At 43.5% G+C, this 20426-nt stretch overlaps 1 protein-coding gene across 4 annotated transcripts in view; it reads right to left on the reverse strand.

Moving 5' to 3' along the window:
- PATJ (PATJ crumbs cell polarity complex component) overlaps positions 1 to 20426 on the reverse strand; it is a 134933-nt gene that overhangs the window by 21076 nt on the left and 93431 nt on the right. For all 4 annotated transcript variants that reach the window (XM_066325375.1, XM_066325379.1, XM_066325376.1 and 1 more), the window contains 5 exons: positions 20247 to 20319; positions 17502 to 17594; positions 13254 to 13325; positions 12837 to 12954; positions 12117 to 12250 (listed from right to left, as the gene is read on the reverse strand). In XM_066325375.1, coding sequence (XP_066181472.1) covers positions 12117 to 12250; positions 12837 to 12954; positions 13254 to 13325; positions 17502 to 17594; positions 20247 to 20319 — 490 coding nt within the window. The remainder of the gene's footprint in view (positions 1 to 12116; positions 12251 to 12836; positions 12955 to 13253; positions 13326 to 17501; positions 17595 to 20246; positions 20320 to 20426) is intronic.

The following is a 20426-nucleotide window of genomic DNA, read 5'->3' on the forward strand; positions in this document are numbered from 1 at the left end:
ACTTGGCATGGACCTCGGCTTTAAGCAAGAGCTGAATGCCTTGTGGTAAATAGCGCTGGTTAAATCTGTAAGAAATGAAATCCAGAAGAAAGGAACAATGGCAAATGTTAGTTTATTACTGAGGTTGGAAAATGTAGGCAGTGGCAGATGTAGCTTCAGGGAAGGTTTCAGTGATTTAATCTTATTGCCAGCAATAGATGTCCCCAAAGAAAAAGCATTACAAAGAACATACTGTTCTTTTGCTGGTGCTTTCCCTTTGCATTGTTCTGGTTTGTTTATTTCTTTTTTTTTTTTCTTTTTTCTTTTTCCTTAAGAGAAAAAAAAATAGATGACTATAGGTGAAGCACTGCTACAGTGCTTCAGCTTGCAGGGTGGGATGCTCCAAAACCTGTGTGTGGGTTCTGGATAACCCATCCTCAAATAACACCCTGCAGAACTGCTGCTGTGAAGCCCCTCACCAACAGGATGTACAAAGCTAAAGAGCTCCTGAGAAAAAGCTGGTGAGGTTGGAGCATGTGAACTCTGCTGTGTGGTGGTTTCTTGGAGGAGGGACAGGGAATTGGGTGGGAAAGGGTCCCTCCATGTTTGGAGAACACTGTTGGACACCACATCTCTCACCACCAATTCTCCCCCTGCCCAGGTGTTGGGAAAGATGGGGCAGGAAGGGCTTAAGGATGTGATTGTCTGGTAAGAAATACTGGAGATATAAAACCTGTGAGTGAAATAGAAATGAAGGCCAGCTTTGAGATGTAGGCATGGCAGGCAGGAAGATGGTGATTAACTGGAGACAGGTTGAAGGACAGAAAACAAAAGGACCCAAGAATGCAGCCCCTCTCCACCCTGCCAAGGCATCAAGGAAAAAATAGGTAAGAAGAGTGGTCTTTAGAGTTTAGAATATAGGATGATATATTAATTTAGTAGTTCTCACAGGTTGCATGCAAAGTTTGTAGGTTTTGTATCTTGCACCGGTTGGTCACTGTAAATTAGAATATTCATCACAAAAGGAGATAGAATGTGTTGGAGCAAGGTCCTTGCTCTCTTCTCTTCTCGTTCTCTTTTCCTCTTGCCTCTTCACCCCTTCTCTTGCCCTCTCTCTCCCTCTGCTTCTTCTCCCTCCCTCTCTCCTCCCGCCCTGACCCCGGCACTCTCCTTACCTCCCTCACCTCACACCCCTCTCTCTCTCTCTCCCTCTCTCTTTGGGCCTTCCCTTCAGCCGAGGCTGGTGGCTGAAAGCAGCCCTCTTTACCCACCACCCCTGCAAAAAACCCACGTGTTTCTGGAATATCCCAGGTCTGCAGAGTTCCTTGTCCCTGCCATCCACAGATTCCTTACACCCAGGTTGCCTCATGATCCTTTCCCAGCACAGAACCAAAACTCAAATGCCCCTCAGGTAACGCTCAGATCACAACAGTGAGAGCACAACTCCCTTTCATTCCCACTCCAGCTCATTTAATGATGTGGAATTGCTGGAGCACAGCACCACTGCCACAGGGTCCCTCTGATCCATGGACACCGAGCCCTGACAAAAGCCTGGAGGATTGCAACCACAAATGGATTACAGCTGATACAAGAGTCCCCAGATGGGGGAAAAGAGATTTCAATCTGCATAAATGAAGGGGAAACACTGTGAGCTGTGTACCAAGTCATTAAGTAAATCAAAAGAGTGATTTGATTAAAAAATAAAATAAAATGTAGATATATATACACACACCACTGGCAGCTGCAGGATTTTTTTGCAGTAATTGACCAACAAATACTAACAGAATAGAACAACACAGGCACATCTTCTCCCTGTTGTGGGGTCTGGGCTGTTGTGGGGTTTTGGTTGGTTAGTTTGGAGGTTGAGTTATTTTTTACCTTTGTTTTACAAATGATGGTGTTACTCCAAAGCAATGCAAGAGACTTTAGCCTGGGAGAAGTGGCCAGTGAGAGAACACAAAACATTGTTAAGGCAGCATCATTCACCTGGGACATACCAGGGCAGTGGATGAGCAGGAGGTTTGGTAGAAAACTGGCAGTGAAACCATGGAACAGCACACTGGGCACGTACACAGGATGGGCAAATTAAACCTTTTCAGACTGGATTTAATCTCATATTTCCTAACCTCTGAGCAAGGAGCTTTCAATCACATTTCTCTAAGTTTGTTTTCCATCTGTGGTTGCTTTTAAAACATCCACCAACCTGGATGTTACCAGCTTTTCCCAGCACTGCTCTATGAAATGTAAAACTGCACATACCAAAGGCTCAGGCCCAGGAACCACTGAGTGTTATCAATTTGGATAATCTGCATCATCTATTTGAAAAGGCAACACTTCAGCCTTACACTGTGGTTCCTGCATGTGTGAGAAGCCAGACCCAGGACTAAAAATACATGTGGCATGAAAAGGTACATTCCTGCTCATTCTGTGCCTACCCTGCAGGAGGAAACATCTCGTTCACCTGCCAAAACACTGTTTTTCTTAAGCAGGGATTTTTTTTTTTTTTTTTTTAAGTAGTGTAGCTGAACCAGGCTTATCAAATCAATTTAAAACAGAACAGAGCAATGTGTCTATGATGCACTGTATAAAGATTTCCAAATAGTCCATAAGCATAAATGTCAGTTTTAGTTTTCTTTAGCTTATGAACCGTGGCAAACATCTCCTTCCTCTGATACTCCTGGGATCAGCTCAAAGTACTTAACCCAAAAGTAATTTTTTTTTCCACTGGATCTAGTGGGATCTGGATAAGACTCTGTTAGTTTTGATCATCCGTGACAAATCACTAAAAGCAAACTACTGCTGTTAGTGAACATTTTTAATCGTATCAATATTTTAAAGGAGTTTATATAGTGATGAGATGTCAAACTCCAGCCATCTAACCAAGCCCCAAAGCTGTAATGACTCTATCAAAAGGCATGGATTGAAGCTGGAACACCCCTCTCAGTGCCTCAGAAAAAAACCCCAGAATCTATTATGACTAAAACAATACATTTATTTAAAGGGTGGCTTTTGGTTTCTGGACATCAGCAGCTCCTGTTCAAATTAAATATGTGCTTGATAGCAAAGCCTACACAGCCCAAACCCAACCAATCAAGGGGGATGAAGAGAAAGTGGTGTCAACATTCAGCTAGAGGTTGTGAATCCATGGCTCTGGACAGATTTTCCCATCCCTCCCCACCTCCTTTCACCACCAGTTTCATACAGATTATGGCTCTCCATGGTCAAACTTGGCAGTCACAAAAACTTCATGCAGAAGGGGAAATAAAAACACCCTCGTATCAAGAACACACTTGTTTAAAAAAAGATACCCAGCTGCTGAAAGCACATACTTCATAAAGTTTACAAATCCATTCAACAAACTGGGGCTTTAATCTTTGTATATTTTGACAAAGAACAGTCTGGGACCATTACACAAATGGGGAATTATTGCAGAGCTGAGCAGCTCTTGCCCAGGACAGGAGGATGGGGAATATGAGCTGAGCCATGCAAACAGAGTTTCTCCATGCTAAACAAAGTCCACGCTTCTGGGTGGAAACTGAGACTGTCCAACCATGAAAACACTGAGAAAAAGACAGACATGAAGGGAATTTCTCTGCTACTGCTGAGATTACCATCCTGGGCTCACAAAATGTTTGCATTGAAGGGCCTGCAGTCCAAGGAAATGAAGCCGAGTGAACTCACACAGCACTGCACGGCCACAAAAATCACCTGCAAGCCAGAATGGCCCCCAAACATGGCAAAAGCACAGCTGGTTGGGATATGATGTGCCCCAAACCTGGTAAGGAGCAGAAGTGGTCACCAAACCTACCACAAAGAGAAAGGTGTTTTGTAGGGTTCATGTGGAACAGCTGCACCCCTGAGCAGCAGAGTATGGACTGAGGATATCACTGTGACTGCGCAGCTGTGGAGCACAGGAAAGGCAAGGGAGTGAGAAAATGAGGGCTTGGCTGTGGAAGTAAAGGCAGAGAAGCAGGAGAAGCTCATGGAGCCTCTCAGCCAACATCTCAAAGAGTGAAGCTGGTGCAGAGTGAACAATAAACGGAGAGGGCAAGGTGTCTGACAGAAATTAACACCCACCTCTGGAAAATAAAGGTGGTACCATGCGCACAGCATGATCTGCACTGCATTGCCCTTCATCTGAGGAGGGGAAGAACCCTGAACTCCCAGGGAGCTGGATCTCAGCTCCCCCTGCCCCCAGGCTGTGGGTATTTTTCTGCTTGATTTATAATGATTCAGAGACCCGTGAGGGGAAGAATATCACACTCACCCCTCAGCAAAGGGCACAGACAGACATGTTAGCTCTGAGAATTAAATTCAGTCAGATTGACAGCTTAATCTTTGTATCTTAAATGTCAAGAACTGGTATGGCAGAGACCCCAGGCAAGGACTGCAGAGCACTGCCCTGACTGAGCCTTTGGGAGGAAGGTGGTGAAGTCAGCATCCTATTCAGGAAAATCACTGACCAAGTGATCCTTAAAAGCCTGCAGGAGCATAAACCATGGTGAGAAAGCCTCACAAGCTGCTGGCTTCAGGCTTGGACTGCTCACGTGTTTTCTGCGAGTTTACAGCTCCTGAGCCAGTCTCTCCAGCTTTGCTTTTCCACTGTGCAGCCCTTCTTCAGCAGGACAAGAAGCAGCTTTCAACTGCAAAGCTGCTGCAAAAGAGCCCCCAGGCTGTTCGGGGGAATGGTGGGAATGGAGGGTGAGGAAGGAACAGGACACAGGAGGCACAAATACGAAGTACCAAGGGTATTTTGATGAAGTTGTATCCTGTGATAAAGGTGGATCACTGTGCTAAAGGGGTGATTTCAAAAAGAAGTGGAGCAGAGGAATCTCCACACTCCTGGTGTTGGCTGGATTTGACAAGGAAAAAGGCCCAGATTGTGGTGAAGTCTTCCTGCAGAGCCCTGAACAGTCCTGCACTGCTGCAAGTCCTACTGCTTTATCTGAGCTGGGCTTTGAGACTGTCCTTGCTGAGCTGTTTCAGCCCATGAGCTCCAGATTTACTGACAGAAGGAAGGTGAAGCACTCCCCACTGAGACCTGCAACAATCAGCACAGAAAGACTGAAAATGAGCCCTACCACCAACCCATAACCACACATTTGGTGTAGGGAATGGAGCTTTCTGCATGGATCAGAGCACTTTTCCTGAGGAAGACAAAAAGAAAACTGCATCTAAAACCACGCTCTGGCAAAGATGTTTTTCTGATTTACTTGACAAGTTGTGTTTTCCTAAGCTAACATCACACATTTCCAGCTAATTTCCTACACAGCTACAAATGTTACACTAAATCAGCATTATTAAGGGTAATAACACTGCAAGGGGTTTTGCTGACTGCAGGATCAGGGATTTATCTCCTTCCCAGGGCAAGCACAATACCGTTAGTTATTTCCTTTTCAACTTCTACAATACTTTGTCCAGAGTAGTAAAATTGTAAAAATTTCATTTTTACAGGCTGGTTCCCAGATAAAAGCAGAAATCAACTGGTTGCACAGTGAGTTTCACTGGAGAATTAACTCCACGCAGGAATCTCTCAGTAGTTAAAATAAACTCAGCTGCTGGTTACTTGTAGAGGCAGAGGAAATGACAACAGTTATGTTATGATCTCTGATCTCCCATTTGCAGATCCAAATGGAATCTCCAAGATGACTTTTCCAGCGAGGGAGGGTGAAGGTGAAGCCCAGGCAAACTACTTGATTTCTCAGAGGGGTTTCTCTCATGCAAATGCCTCCCCCTGGCACTGCAGGATTTTGCCATTGCTGGCGCTCACAAACCATTAGCAGGCACCCCAAATCCCAAGCCAAACACTACTGCAGTAAAACAGGCTGCAGAATGTAAAAATCTATTACTGTGTTAATGCAGAAATGCTTCACGTTGCACGAGACCCAGAAACTGCCCCGCTCAAGGTCAAAACAAAAGGTCTGTTTCCCATTTAAGAACAAGCCCTTGCAAGGGATGGTGTTCACTTGCCAACTTTCATAAAAAAGATTAATCCACAATATCAATATGAATATAATTTTTCATACTAAAATACAGATTTATTTTAAGGAAGTGGATAGTATTTGTATTACATTTTATAGGCCCCTATAGTTACATCTGGTCCTTATTTATTTAAATTTTATTCAGCTTGCATAATATTTTTGCTTACAGTTATATTCTCTAAGATCAGAAAAGCTAAAACCTGAAAATTCAATGGCACTATTCATTAACATTCCTTCGCTCTGCAGTCATAGACATTTGCAAGCTCTCCTTTGATTCTGAAATAATAAAACTAAGGTAATAAGATGTTTAGTGTAAAAATATATGACTTAAGTCAGAATGATAGAAAGAGCTATGTTCCTGTGAATCACATGCCAAAGCAAACCAAAGTCTTTCAAAAAGTATACATGCTCATTTTAGAGGGAATAATAAAACACAGAATGACATATTAAAACCTTAACTCTCTCACTCTCATTATTTTATTAAGTTACCAAAAAAAAAAGAGAGTTTGCAGTGTACAGAGCATAGCACAGGTTATAAAGAATGCATGAGGTCCTGGATGTGTGTGACACAGGGAGCCAAAAGCCAGGGGTTTCAACCAGCAGCAGCCAGGATCCTCCTGAAGCTCATCCTGACAGGTCCTGCTGCTTTTGTATATTGTTAGCCTAAATTTTATGGTTGATTTATATTCCTGGAAGACACCAGCTCCTTCAAGCAAGGCCCTGCTACGCAAGCAAGCCCAACCATCAGCTAAAGCCTTGCCAAAGACCCATCAAAGACATGATTTGCAGAACTTACTGCCCTAATTCCCTTTTGTGACAACTCATGTACAAAGCAGCTTGGGTTTGTCATGCTCCTGCAAGCCAGAGTCCTCCTGGAATGATGATGAATCCACCAACTCCATTCTAGCACTATCCAAGCAGGAGTCAAAGCCATTCCTCACAATTTTCAAGCTAACTGCATTTACCACCCTGTCATTAAATTGCCTTCTGGTTTTATGAATGTGGGCAAGGGTTTGGGAGGGATTGGATTTTTTTTTTCCCCTCTCCCTCTGCGATACTCGAGCCACGGTTAAAAACTCAGGGCTCCCCTTCCCATTTCTCATTCCATTGTTCCCTTCATTGTGTGGGGGATTTAACAGCAGCAGCAGCATCTACAGCCCACATTATTGCTGGAACCTCCCCAGGGGCCAATATCTCCCTTCTCATTTGTAGTTACAAGGTGAGTGTATTTCACCAGAACACTCTCACAGCCTTAGCTGCACTGGATGTCTGTCTGTGCAATCACTCAGATGCTGTCTGTCTGTACCTGATAAAGATATTTTTATGTCTTTAAAATATAATAAAGATATTCTACTTTGAAGAGAACTGAAGTGGGGATGAAAGCTCAGCTGAGGGAGGACCTGATCAGGAGTCCCAGAGCCCTCGTGCTCAGGTAGGTCCCTGCTGCTGGCAAACTGCAGCAGGGCTCAAAGCAGAGCTCCAGGCTTGGCTTTGGAGCAGGAGCAGCCTGGTTTTGGCAGCGTGGAGCCCTCACAGGGTAATTATCCCTCTCAGCTCCAGGGGCAAACACCGGGGCTTGAACAGCTGCAGCTTCAAGTCACAGTTTTCCTGATTATTCCCTTGCCCTTCCTTAACAGATGGGGTTTATTCAAGGGATGACTCACCTGGACTGACAGAGTGAATCTAAATATTCTTCTGTCAAGCTGCATCCCACCCTCAGGAAGCTCCCCAGAAAACCCTCTGGGCTAACCCAGGTGATCAGGGAAGCTTTTTGCTCCAGACTTACCAGCTCTCACCAATTCCTGTGTTAGCTGAGCACAGGAATATTCTGTTATTTTTTGTGTTCCAGTTCCCTGGCTTTGTGGATCACTTTATTTCACAGATGGAGTACCTTAAAGTTTGTTAATTACCTTAAAAATGCTTTTTATTAAAGTCAGCTGAAAGCAGAAGCACAAAAAGAAAATTTGCCACGTTCAAAGCAGACAACCCAGCACAAAAAATCCTTGCAAGAGGTTTGATGTTGTTCACAACGAAACCCACACAGGATAAAGTACATTTTTCATCCTTTCTGTGTAAGGTTGAGATAATGACCATCCCCTACCCCCTACTCCACCTCCAGAGAGCCCTATGTTACAGACCCTGCAATCTTCTTTGATATCAGAGGTGCCTTTTCAGCAGTTAGCTGTGATTTCCAGCCCCAGCTGAGCATCTGAGCCCTCCTGCCTCCCAGGTTCCCTAAGCCTGCCTGGAGGAACATCCCCAAACCAGCCTTGAAACTGCTGAATGCCCTCTGGCATCTCTGAGTGTCTTAATCACCCAGGCAGCAAAGCCAGAGTCAATAACTACCACTAATCAACTCGACCATCACTAAATTATTCAGCTGGCAGCAAAGCACAGCCCCCCAACCTGCAAAGAAAATGTTTGTGTCTTAGAGCAATGCCTTTTCCATGTGCTGCCAGGAATCAAATCCCTGAAAACTGACTGTCCTGGATCTGAGGAAAATCATTGCAAGTTGGCAACTGGGCAGGACGTGGCAGCATTCACCAACTCCGGGGTGAAAATGGGTTGGGATTTCAGAGAATCCTGGGGTGGTTTGGGCTGGGAGGGAGCTCAGAGCCAGTCTCACTCCATCTCCTGCCCTGGGACAGCTTCCACTAGGCCAGGTTGATTCAAGCCCTGCTCAACACCCACAGGCACTCTGCACAAAGCCCACATCCCATCTGGGTGAGTACAATTAAAAAGGATTCCTTGATGCCCTGTTCTCTGAGGCTTTAAGATGAAAAATCTCCTGGGTGTCCTGGAGAGCAGCGTTAAGAGCCTCAAACCTCATTTTGAGGACGTTTCTGAAAATGCTTCTTTCTTTTCCCCCCGTTTTAAATTCCCACTCTGAGGTTACTTTTACAAGTTTGATTGGACTACAACCAAAAAAAAAAAAAAAAAAAAGGAAGAAAAAAAAATCACAAACTGAAAGCCCTGTGCTTCAGCCAGCTCCACTCTGCACTTTAATTGCTTTAAAGCAGAGGCCATGTGTTGTGTTCTCTCAGGGGTACGTGGGAAGGTGAAATGAAAGTGAGTGAAGGAAAAAAAAAAAAAAAAAACTTCATAAAAAATCAACGCTTAGAGGGAAATGAAATAGAACTGCTCCAGGGCTGGAGCAGTCTGAAGATCAACAACATGAAGACAACTCCCAAGGACAACCCCTCCTTGCCCATGCCTTTCCTGCAAGCACATCTCTCCAGCTGCTGCTCCCCAAGCACAGAGCCCCAGTCCTGGTTTATAAAACATCACTGGAAAAGGTTTGGAGTTTAAAGGGCATGGACATCTCCTCACCAAAAAACATTTCACAGGGGTTAAGACATCACTTTCCAACCTCCTGAACAAATTAACCTCTCTGCTCACAGGCTGTATTTTTCAAGTCTCTACTTGGTGATTCCTGATGAGATTCCTGAGGTTATGACTTAAAAGTTGCACTCTATATTTCATTTTGAAGCAGCCTGTCCCTGGCTGCCAGATTTATTATTCCAAAAGCTGGGCCTGTACATCTTGTGCTCAAGGAAGAGATAAAATATTCTGAGAGAGCTTTCCCATCCCATGTGAGCTGCTGTTGAGTACCCTCAGCTCAGCATTTTCAGATCAAGAGCATTTTAGTACAAGGTGGGTGAGGCCCTTACAGGCTTGCCATGTCCATTTTAGACTTGACACCTTCTGAGCAGCATTCCTGGCTTCTCCCCATGCTGATAAATTACTTCTGAGATCCCAGGAGCTGGGATTCATGTCCTTCAGGGGTCTGTGGGCACTTCTGCTGAAGCCAATTACAGCTCATTGTAATTTCTCTGCACTGCAGCAAACAGCGTGTCTTGGACACAAAATTTCTGCCATTTTGTGATGAACTCCTTTGATTTTGCCTTTTTTTTAATACAAAAGATGTATTTTTTTAAAAAAAATACAAAAATTTATTTAAAAATACAAAAATTACAGAGTCCATCTGTGTAACTGAGTTAAAACCAAATGACAGAGAGCAAGACAGACACATCACTCAGCTCCATGGACCTGTTTTGTTGTAATTCCTCTCTGAGCCATGAAACTCAGGAAGACAGAAACTCCCCAACAGCCCTGAGCAGTATTTGCTTTTACTCCTCATTATGTCACCTGAACTTCGTTTCAACTCTTTGCAAAAGGTTTTCTGACTCCAGGGCAACAAAAAAAACAGCAACAACAACAACAACAACAAAAGGGAGGCATCAAAATAATCTGGAGAAGATCTGAAGCACAAAGAAGACAGAAAAATGGGAGGTTCCCTGTCCATGGCAGGGAGTTGCAAGTGGAGGATCTTTAAGGCTCCCAAGCCAAACTCCTCCAGGATTCTGTGATCCCACCAGCTGTGGCCACAACTCTGAGCCCCTGCCTTGAGGAGAAAGGTTTGTTTTGGAGGAGGAAGCCATGGAGAATCCCAGAGAGGCTCTGTGCACATGGCAAATTATCAGGTGAGGCTGTGGTTTCCCAAAAGCACCTTGTTTCCTATGAAACACCATTTCTTGCCTTTCAGTGGAGCAGATTCAGAATTATGAAAAGAAACAGGGACTCGTTTTTGGGGTAAGTCCTGTAAGTTGAGGATCTGCAAAGTGGAGAGTTGGACCTCCCTCCCTTCATGGTTCCAGTTACTGCACTCCAGTGCATAGACTTTTAAAATCAACCCCTAGGAGGACACTTTAATGAATAAACTAATGAAAGCATAATACTTAACCAAAACCATTTACTCAGTTTAAAGAATAAAAAGAAAAAAACCCCTTTGCATTTTTTCTCATCTGCTCTGTAAAGCGGTTATTTACAATTTTCATTTATTTATATTAAAATCTCATGAAAGACACACACCATATTGCATCTGACTGACTGCCATGTATTATTTCCAAATTCCAGTTAAATGAAAAAGCAGGGAGATGACTTAACACCGAGCAACTTATTTGAATTTGCTCAACACTGAGGAGCTTGACAAAAGAAAGAGGACTGGGGACAAAACTGTGCATGGCTGGGAAGAGTGAAAACCAACCCAGCTCCATCTCCATGGGAAACAGAGGAATTCATCCCAGCTCTACATAACTGGAGACTGGGAGAAATGGGACCAAAACCTGAACTTTTTCCAATTTCAGCTTTAATGCTGTAAAAGATCCAGCCCACACTCTGCAAAACAAAACTTTCTTTTTTCCTTTTGACTTTCTTTCCTTTCAATTTTTCCTTCTTTTTTTTTTTTTTTTTTTTTTAATTTTTTTTATTTTCTTTTTGCTCTGGAAGAAGACTACATTCCAACTGTAGCTGCTGACACTCACTGCACTCTGATGCTTAATGATGCACCACTGTGATATTTTGGTGGGAAGAACTGCATGTACCAGAGCAGCTCCACTGCCTGAAGAGTCTCTGTGTCAGGGAATTCAGCAAAGACACCTCTGCAATAGACTTATTTACTGAAAGAACTGAATCTGACATTAAAAAACTCAATCTGGCTTCTCTTACACTGCAGCAAAGCATCTCTCAAATGGGAAGTGGAGAGGAGACAGCAAGAGCAGAGGCAGAGAGGGGTTTAGCATCACTGATTTGCTGAGCTCACGCTTGAGCTGATATATTTTAATTCATCTGAAGATAATTTGAAAAAAAACAAACCAGCATATCCAGGAGGCAGATTAGTCCAAAAGACACAGAAAACCATAAAAGATTACCTTTGGTTTACCTCTGTTCTGCAAGGGCTTTTGCTGGCAGGCAGATAAATCACTGTTTAAACAGCTACTGAGCATTCCTGCTCTCAGGACAGAGGTGTTATCCTTCCTGAGACAGCTCTACCTCTAGAAACATTCATTTCTAGTTCAGCCATTCTGGTAACTTAGCAGCTTCCACCTCCTGATTTGCAATGGTTGAACAAAAGAAAACACATTTGCAACCTCTGACCACAGCAGAAAAACGACTGAAACACAAACAATTTAAAACAGGAGCATCCTCTGATCTGACACAAGGCAAAATCACCAATTTTTTTTACTGGAGGTTATAGCTGGCTTGTCCTCCCTGTCTTCAACAATTTGTCAGAGCAATTACATATTAAGGGCATTATTATTTTCCATGTTTTCTTTGTCTTTGTCTGCAGAAAACATTCTTTTAACAGAAACTCACCAGTGGGGTGTCTTTGCCCCCGACGATGCTGAGCCCGAGGCCTGAGCGACCCTTGGAGATCTCTATGGTCATCTCCTGCCCTGGAACTATGGGACAAGTGGCTGGATCCACAGGCAGTGGAGGTGGGAAGACACCTGAGAACATCAGAAAGGAAAGAAATAAGTCACACAGCACAGTAAGAAAATGAGAACCACCAAAGGAATGGGTGAGACAACAGCTCATTGCCTTAATAAAATTGAACTGGAGGGCAACTCTGAGTCACTCTCGAAGTCTCTAAAGCAGAGTGACCTGAGTTCTGGGAATAAATGCTCCCAGTGAGGCCATCTAATTCAGTTTTACCCCCTCCAATTCAGATCATGCTGGAAAGGAGTATTCCTTTCAGGACAGATAAGACCATGTTCCAGCACCACGGAATGAACAGCATGTCCCAAACTGTCTTTCCTTCTATTTCAATCAAAACCAAGATCATCTTTGTACATAAAAGTCAAGAAAAACAAGTGAAGACACTTTCAAGCTCTCAAAAATTGTGACAGGAGAGAAAAATACAAACACCTTATAAAGTAACTTCGAACAGATCATTGGATGTTCAAAGAAACAAAACTTCAGCAAAAGCTGCGTGGAAAATGAAATGAAAACATCCATCTTTGGGATGAGGGTAGTAAAAATACATTTTTTAATATGTATTTTATATGATACTGTGGTAAAATCACTGGTTCCTACCACGGCTGGTGACTTCTGCTTCTGGAGAAAGGTAAGGAGGTGCTGGCTCCAGGGGTATGTCCTGGGAGCTCACTGGGGCTTTTGTGGAAGATTTGGGCTGTTTGATCTGGCTGAGGACCTAAAAGCAAAGCAGAAGCAAGAGAGATCAGTGATTAGTGACAGGAAGGCATGACATGGTGAGGTTGTTATCATCAGCTGTTGATTATTGTGCCTCACTAAATCCTCAAAATCAATCGAAGGAAAACAAGCAATTTAAAGAGGAGCCAGTAATTTTTTTTTTTACTTTTCCATCATTAAAATTATTTGAATGTCTTCTCTTTCCCCCCCTGCCCCCCCACCATGAATCACTCAATCTTCAACCAAATCAAGCCCTCCTTTACTGTTTAATTAAACACACATTTTCCTAAACACACGTACATTTTCTGGGAGCTGCTCCTCTGTCTCTTGCTGGTCTGCCACCACTGCTGTGTCAGCTTTGCATTTCACATCCTAAAAAGTCAAAAAAAAACCAAAAAAAAAAGACAGCGACGTGTGTTGAAAATGTCTCGTTAGCTTCAATAAAATATCCTTCCAAAACCCAGAATGATGATTCCAGAGAAATACAGCCATGGCTTGGAGGGACAGGACACAGGGAATGGCTTCCCAGTGCCAGAGGTGGGGCTTGGATGGGATATGGGGAAGGAATTCCTGGCTGGGAGGGTGGGGAGGCCCTGGAATAGAATTCCCAGAGAAGCTGTGGCTGCCCCTGAATCCCTGGAAGTGTCCAAGGCCAGGTTGGAGCACCCTGAGACAGTGGAAGTTCTCTCTGCCATGGCAGGGGTGGCACTGGATGGAATTTAAGGTCCTTCCCAACCCAAACCAGTCTGGGATTCCATGATTTCTCCATGTAAGTCCATTTGTACCACCAAAGCTGAAGCCCAAAACCTTAAAAGAGGCGAAGCTGCAGTGAGCACAGGGAATATCAGGAGTTATTAAAATCCCACCCCTCAGTTCTGAAGGCAATGCCCAGCAGGGATTTTTGGGGAGGAGATTATCCCACAAACTCTTTGTTGTTCCAGAGCAATGGGAAGCTCTGGAAGGACTGGGACAGCAATTCCCAGGCTGTGTGTAGGGACCCCCTCAGTGCCCACAGCAGGAAGGGGTTTCCAAGTCATCTGCTCTCTCCTCCCCCTCCTTTTCTGGCTCTCCTAAATAAAGTAACTGCTTAAAATGCATCCTCCACCCTCAGTGGAAAGATCTCAAACAATGGTACTTCAATCACTGGCTCCACTTGCAGCCTAATTTATTTCTGAATCTTTGCAATACACAAAAATATACTTTTATCTCCTACTTCTACAACTGCTTCCAGACAGGTACAATGCCCTTGTTAGCTCTTCACTAAACTTAGGCAACTTTGATCCAAACAACAGTTAATTTTCTTATCCCATATTAAACCCCCCTGATAAACAGCCTAGTTTGCAGAAAAACTAAGTACCAACTTCCAAAGATTACCTCAAATCTTTTTCAAATATTTGAAAGTTATTCTGCCTCTCAGAAAGGATTTCTAATTAAGATGACAATTTCTGCATTAAAAAAAGAAAAGGTAAAGAGAATTGTAGGAAACTCAGCTTGGAAAGACTGGCCTTGTTTGCTGGAGTTTTATTATGTTAAAAGATGCCAACTCCCACAGGAACTTCTTTTTCTTTCTCCAAGCTTGCTATAACTCTACAACTGCAACTATTATCCCAAAGGATAACAGGAAAAAAGATAAAGTGGTGATCTCATTGTATTATCAGAGGTGTCAGGGGAGAAATGGGAAGACTGCTTTGTCATTTTCTGAGAGATTGTTTTAATGAGCAATGAAAAATTACTTCATACTTCCCTTTTTCATTGTGATATGTGACTAAAACCTGAAGCTTCATCTTGCACCACAAGTAAGCACCAGGCACCACCTTTACATCTCCCTGATCTTTTAACTGGGGCTGTGCTGGAGGTACCTGAACAAATGAAGCACCAAATACACTCAGCATTTGTCAAAAGCCTGCAGCCCAACTGGTTTAATCGAATTCAACCCCCTCAGCTCCATCCAAAAGCATTTTTTACACAGCCCCTCCTCTTTGCCAGTGCTTCAAGGATGTGTTTTTTGTTTGTGGTGAAGACAGATGATTGCTCCAAGTTCAAACCTTTAAAGGCAAATGAATCCATTCTCACGTACCATTTTCACTTTGTCAGATTAAATCTTCCAAGAGCATCTCAAAGCCCCCTCCATCAATTCTTTTCCAAGGAAAAAAATTTTATGGAAAACCAGATTTCTTCAACCCTCAGAAACCCAAGACCTTCCATGAGGCCACCTCAAACCTCAGCTAATAAACACACAGGCTTTGCCTAACACTTCCACTGGCTCCAGTTCAGAAACAAAGTTGTTTTCCTTCCCTCTTCTTATCATCTAAGCCTACAACGATGTCCATTATAAAACTTTATAGCTTTTAAAGTGATGAAGTGACAACAAAGAGTATGTTGTGAGAGACTGACAAATTTATCAGCAACAGATGAATGGAAAATGATGTGAATTTTTTAAACTTTCCTTTTATTACAGCTGTCACTTGGTGAGACATCCTGCCCATGCTTTGAGCTGTGCAAACTTGTGGAAGATCTCTGCTGATAAGCACATACTTCTTATTTACTCAGTGAACTTGATCCTACTTGTTGACTTTTGCATTCCTGGTTTCTCCTGACACGTGACTGAGAAATTCAGCAACAATGGTGGAGCAGCACTGAGGCTCCAGTAGCAACGTCAGGCTATCAGAGACAAGGCACTGTTTGCTTTTGCTTCCATAGTCACTACAAGACTGCGAGACAAATCTCCCCGCCCTAAACCACCAATTTCTGCTGTGCTGCACTGCAGAGTCAAGTCTCAATGCCAGTTGTGCCTACAAACCCACTCCCTTCGGGCCAGAACCATCAGCAACCTCCCAAAATTGAGATCCACTCCGAAGTATTTCCCACTTTGTTTAAAATCCTGATGGTAAGAACACTCTGAAATTATGGAACTGGCTTTTGCCATTGTTTTTCATCCATTTAAACCCCTAAACCAAACCAAGGGCTGGCCCAACTGAAGGCATTATGGAATATGAAGGCAGTTGTGTCTACAGGAATTCCAATACTTTTGTAAATGCAGGCCTGTGCCTTCTCTTACCTCTCTGCCATTGCTCTGTTTCAGTCAACTCTTTTTCTTTCTTTTCCTTTACCTTTCACCTTGTGCCCTTTGGCTCCACAGTTCCCTTCTTCCTTGCTCCAAGACTGAAAAGAAGCTGCCAATATATTCTGGCTTTCCTGTGGTTCCAGAGGCAACTGCCCTCCACACCCACCTTGGATTGCTGCAATTTCTTTTTCCCATTAAATTCACCCCTCCTCTAACACCACTCAAAGAGCTGCACAGCACCAGAGCCTACACCAAAAGTTCACTTTTGTGCAACATTATTTTATGCCTTTTTTTTATCTCCTTCAGTCTTTGAGCAACTTCTCCCATTACCTTGCAATCCCTCTAAAATTTCTTGCCAAGTTGAGCAAGAACTCCAATAAAACCAGGTGAGTGACACCTGCAAATACACCCAGGGAAACTCTGATTCATTGATATTCCTGCCCATCAGAGGAATCTGCACTGGGTTACCATACAGCAATAACTGAACCTTTTTGTAATCCATTAGGGACATGAATCAATCCATGGGTGATTAATTCCGATGCTTGAATAGCACATAACACTTCCTAACTCTTGGAATTTGCAGACTCATTAATTAAACACTTACTAGCTACAGAGCATTATGTATATTCAATTTATATTTGCAAACCCCAAGACACTCCTGGCGAGAGACATGATGGAGCAGGAAGAAGACATCTAAGAGGAAAAATATCCAGAAATGTCAGGTTTCCTTAGCTGAGGACACACAGCAAGTCCTGCACTCCTTGAAATTGGAGCAGGCAGCAAAAAGACTCTCTCAGCAAATTTTGAGGTACCTCCAGGTTAATCATGTTTAGTCTTTTCCATGTTAAACTTTAAATACAGCATCCAAAAAGAAGAGATCAGAGCTGCACCCTGAAGGACTTCCAGATTCCTGATAATGCATGATCCTGACCTATTAAACAACAAAAAGCTCCATCTGTACCAATGAGAAGTTCAGTATTTATGACCGTGCACACTGACAGAACCACATTAAACCACAAGTTATGGCCTTAATGCAGAAATCACTGAGAGCAACTCTATAGCTGTGTTATTCAGGAGGCAAGACTAGATTATGATAATAGACATCTTGGCCTCAGAATTTATGAAGCTATGAATATAAATGAGAATATGATTTACAGACCAGGCTTTTCCTAAAGTTTGTCACACATGGATGGCAGGAGTGGAAACTCAATCCCCTCCCTCACTCACCAAGAACCCAAGAGAAGGCCAAAATGCTATGTGAAAACTCTTATCTTGGTATTTTACCAAGTGATACTGAGTGCTCAGCTCATGAAAACAGGCTGTGTATGCAAAGCTGAGCTTGATTCTGCTTTTACATGTACTGGATATTATTGAACAAAAGTGCTGCCACACTCCAATAAAAAGGCAGAGAGAACCAATCAAGCCCAGTGAGCCTCCACATTCTGAACTCTGATCATCATTAAATATTGCCTCGAGTCACTCACAGCTTTGCTGGATTCCTCATCAGCCAAGCTTTTCATGAGAACCTCCAAACTCGGGTCTTCTTCACCAGTTCCAGGTTCGGTGCCACCGTGGTCCTGGGAGAAAAGATTGACAACAGCTTTTAAACTGAGCTCTGGACCCCATAACAGCTGGACAGAAAAATTACACAGTTTTACCCTTTTTTGTTGGTTATTTTTTTTTTAAACCAAGGGGCAGAACAACGAAAGTAGAAAAATGCAGAATTAAAGCCTCCCAGTGTCAGGGGGAGAATGAGGGATGTAAGTCTGAGAAGGCAGACCTTGGTCCCCACTTGGCTGAGAAAAAGCACCACAAGATATTCCCAAAACTGCACTTAGGGGCAGCTCTGGGGCAGCTCTCAAGGCCAGACTAACCCCACCAACTGTGGAAGGTGTGGCCTCGGCATGAAGAGCCTTTCTCCAGACCTCTGTCACACCCTCAGCATCTTAAAGGAGTTCCCAGTTTCCTTCACACAGTCTGAACAGCTTGGGAAAACCATTGGGAATGGTTTTGGGTGGGATGGGACCTCAAAGCCCATCCAGTGCCATGGGCAGGGACATCTTCCACTGTCCCTGGTTGTTCCAACCTGGCCTTGGACACTTCCAGAGATCCAGGGGCAGCCACAGCAAATCTGGGAATTCTATTCCAGGGCCTCCCCACCATCCCAGGGAACAATTCCATTCCAATCTCCCATCCAGCCCTGCCCTCTGGAAGCCATTCCCTGTGTCCTGTCCCTCCATCCCTTGTCCCCAGTCCCTCTGCAGCTCTCCTGGAGCCCCTTCAGGCCCTGCCAGGGGCTCGGAGCTCTCCCTGGAGCTGCTCCTCTCCAGGTGAGCACTCCCAGCTCTCCCAGCCTGGCTCCAGAGGGGCTCCAGACCTGCAGCAGCTCCGGGGCCTCCTCTGGACTCTTTAGGTCTAGAAACAAAACTATTTCTGAATTTTCATTAGACAGTTTACATTTAAGTAAATAACTCAAATATCTTGACCACCACTCAAGTGGACAAAGCACCTCTGCTGCAAAAAAAAATATACCTCATTCCGTGGCTTTGTGGTGATTGAAGCTTCTAAAAACATATTTTACAGCAATTAATATTTAATATACTCTGTTTCTGGTGGCTTGCCCACAGTATCACACCACAACAGTCTTATCCTGGTCAGCAAACCCCGATTCAAGATGTATTTACTGTTTATCACTTTTCATATAAAGTTAAAGAGATAAACTGCAGATAAAGAGATAAGATAAAGATCAAGAGATAAGCTGAAGAAAACTAACAAAATAATCCGTTGTAACTGTGGCACCCTGATATTCCATTCCAACAGCCAGGCTGTTTAATGTGACCTGACAAGTTACATGTAGGGTGCATGTAACACGCAATGTTAAATATTTATGTGGTATTTCAAAGATATTTGAAGATACAATTTCAAGATATAAGGCTGTTTTTTCTTTATTTAAAGAGAGGAAGAGCTGCCAAAGAAAACAGTGTAAACTTCTGTATAACATCCCTATATTTGGTTATGTTGATTTTATATAATAAAAAAGATACCAACCAGAAGTAAAAACCTGCATTTACTCATAAAACAAACATCATGTAAATAGGAAGAACTTGCCATTAATGCCTGAAACTCAACCTAAAGCATCTACCTCTAAAGGCAAACAAAGACACACTTTGGTAAGAGTCTAATTACAGCCATTTGACCACAGTACACAATGTGCCTAGAACAAAGCTTTGTGCTTCATCCTGAAGGCACCAATATTAAACAAAGCTGGGAACAAATGCAGGTACTAAAGTGTCAACAAAAGTGGAATGAACTCTGTGAATTGTAGAGAAATTTATAAAGCACCAGCTGCACCTGGGAAGTGCTGCTGGTGTGGAGAGAAGGAAAAGCCAAGGCACTGTCCAAAAATGACTCAGATCCAAATAAAACACGAGCAGTTCTTGCTCTGTACAGCACTGGGCCTGCAAGGAGCAGCCATCAGTGGTAACATAATTTGGAAAACAACAGCAAGAGTGCAAACAGGAGATGCATCCAGCTTTACCTCCCGTGGCCCCGTGCTGAGGGATCCCAGCCACGCTCATGGAAATACCAGGAGTTCAATGCACATGGATTTATTGAGGCAAGACCAAACCCCAATTGAATTACAAAACGTCTTTTGCTTTATTAGCTCGGATAGAAATAGAATTAAAAAAGCAACAGCCAGGCTAACCGTGTAGTTTATCTGGAAAATTTAGTTACCCCATATTGAGATGTCAAAATGATAACGAGCGTGGTGACTGCAGGGATTCCTGGTGCACAGGGGAGCAATCACTCTGCACTGGGGCTGAGGTAGCAACAAGAATCACAAAAAACACTGGCAACATTACCGCACTGAGGTGGGTTTTTTATTGGAAGATTATTCCAGCCCAAACTGCCTTGCCATGACCACTGTGACCAGCTGAAAAGGGAGCAGGACAGGAGGTGGCAAGGTTTGAATGTGGAGCCTTCTCTTCCTCCTGTACCTGTTTAATACCTGCTGCTAATGCCACGCAGGACTGTCAGTAACCACCAGATCAATAAAAAAGAGACAGAGCAAAATAAACCTATTTATTTTGGCCAAGTCTCTACCCAATGCATTTTATGATCCCGGGTTTAATTAGACAAGGTGCTCAAACTTCTCACAAGCTGCTAATTATGATTAATCTATCCAATTTAGCAGTCTGTAATTAAAAACAACAGCCCACAAACCTTACCTCAAGAGCAGAGTGGGAGCCTGAAGGCACTGGGAAGGGAGTGACAGCCATCTGGTTGACAGCATCTTCGCTTCTGCACGACAAAACAACCAAACACCAGCACGTTACACACCCAAGCAAGGTGGGCAAACTTCTCCTTTGAGCTGGTTCTGCCCATGAAGAAAATACCCTCACTGGCAT

The sequence above is a fragment of the Sylvia atricapilla genome, chromosome 9, assembly GCF_009819655.1.
Source record: "Sylvia atricapilla isolate bSylAtr1 chromosome 9, bSylAtr1.pri, whole genome shotgun sequence".
NCBI classification, from domain to species: domain Eukaryota; kingdom Metazoa; phylum Chordata; class Aves; order Passeriformes; family Sylviidae; genus Sylvia; species Sylvia atricapilla.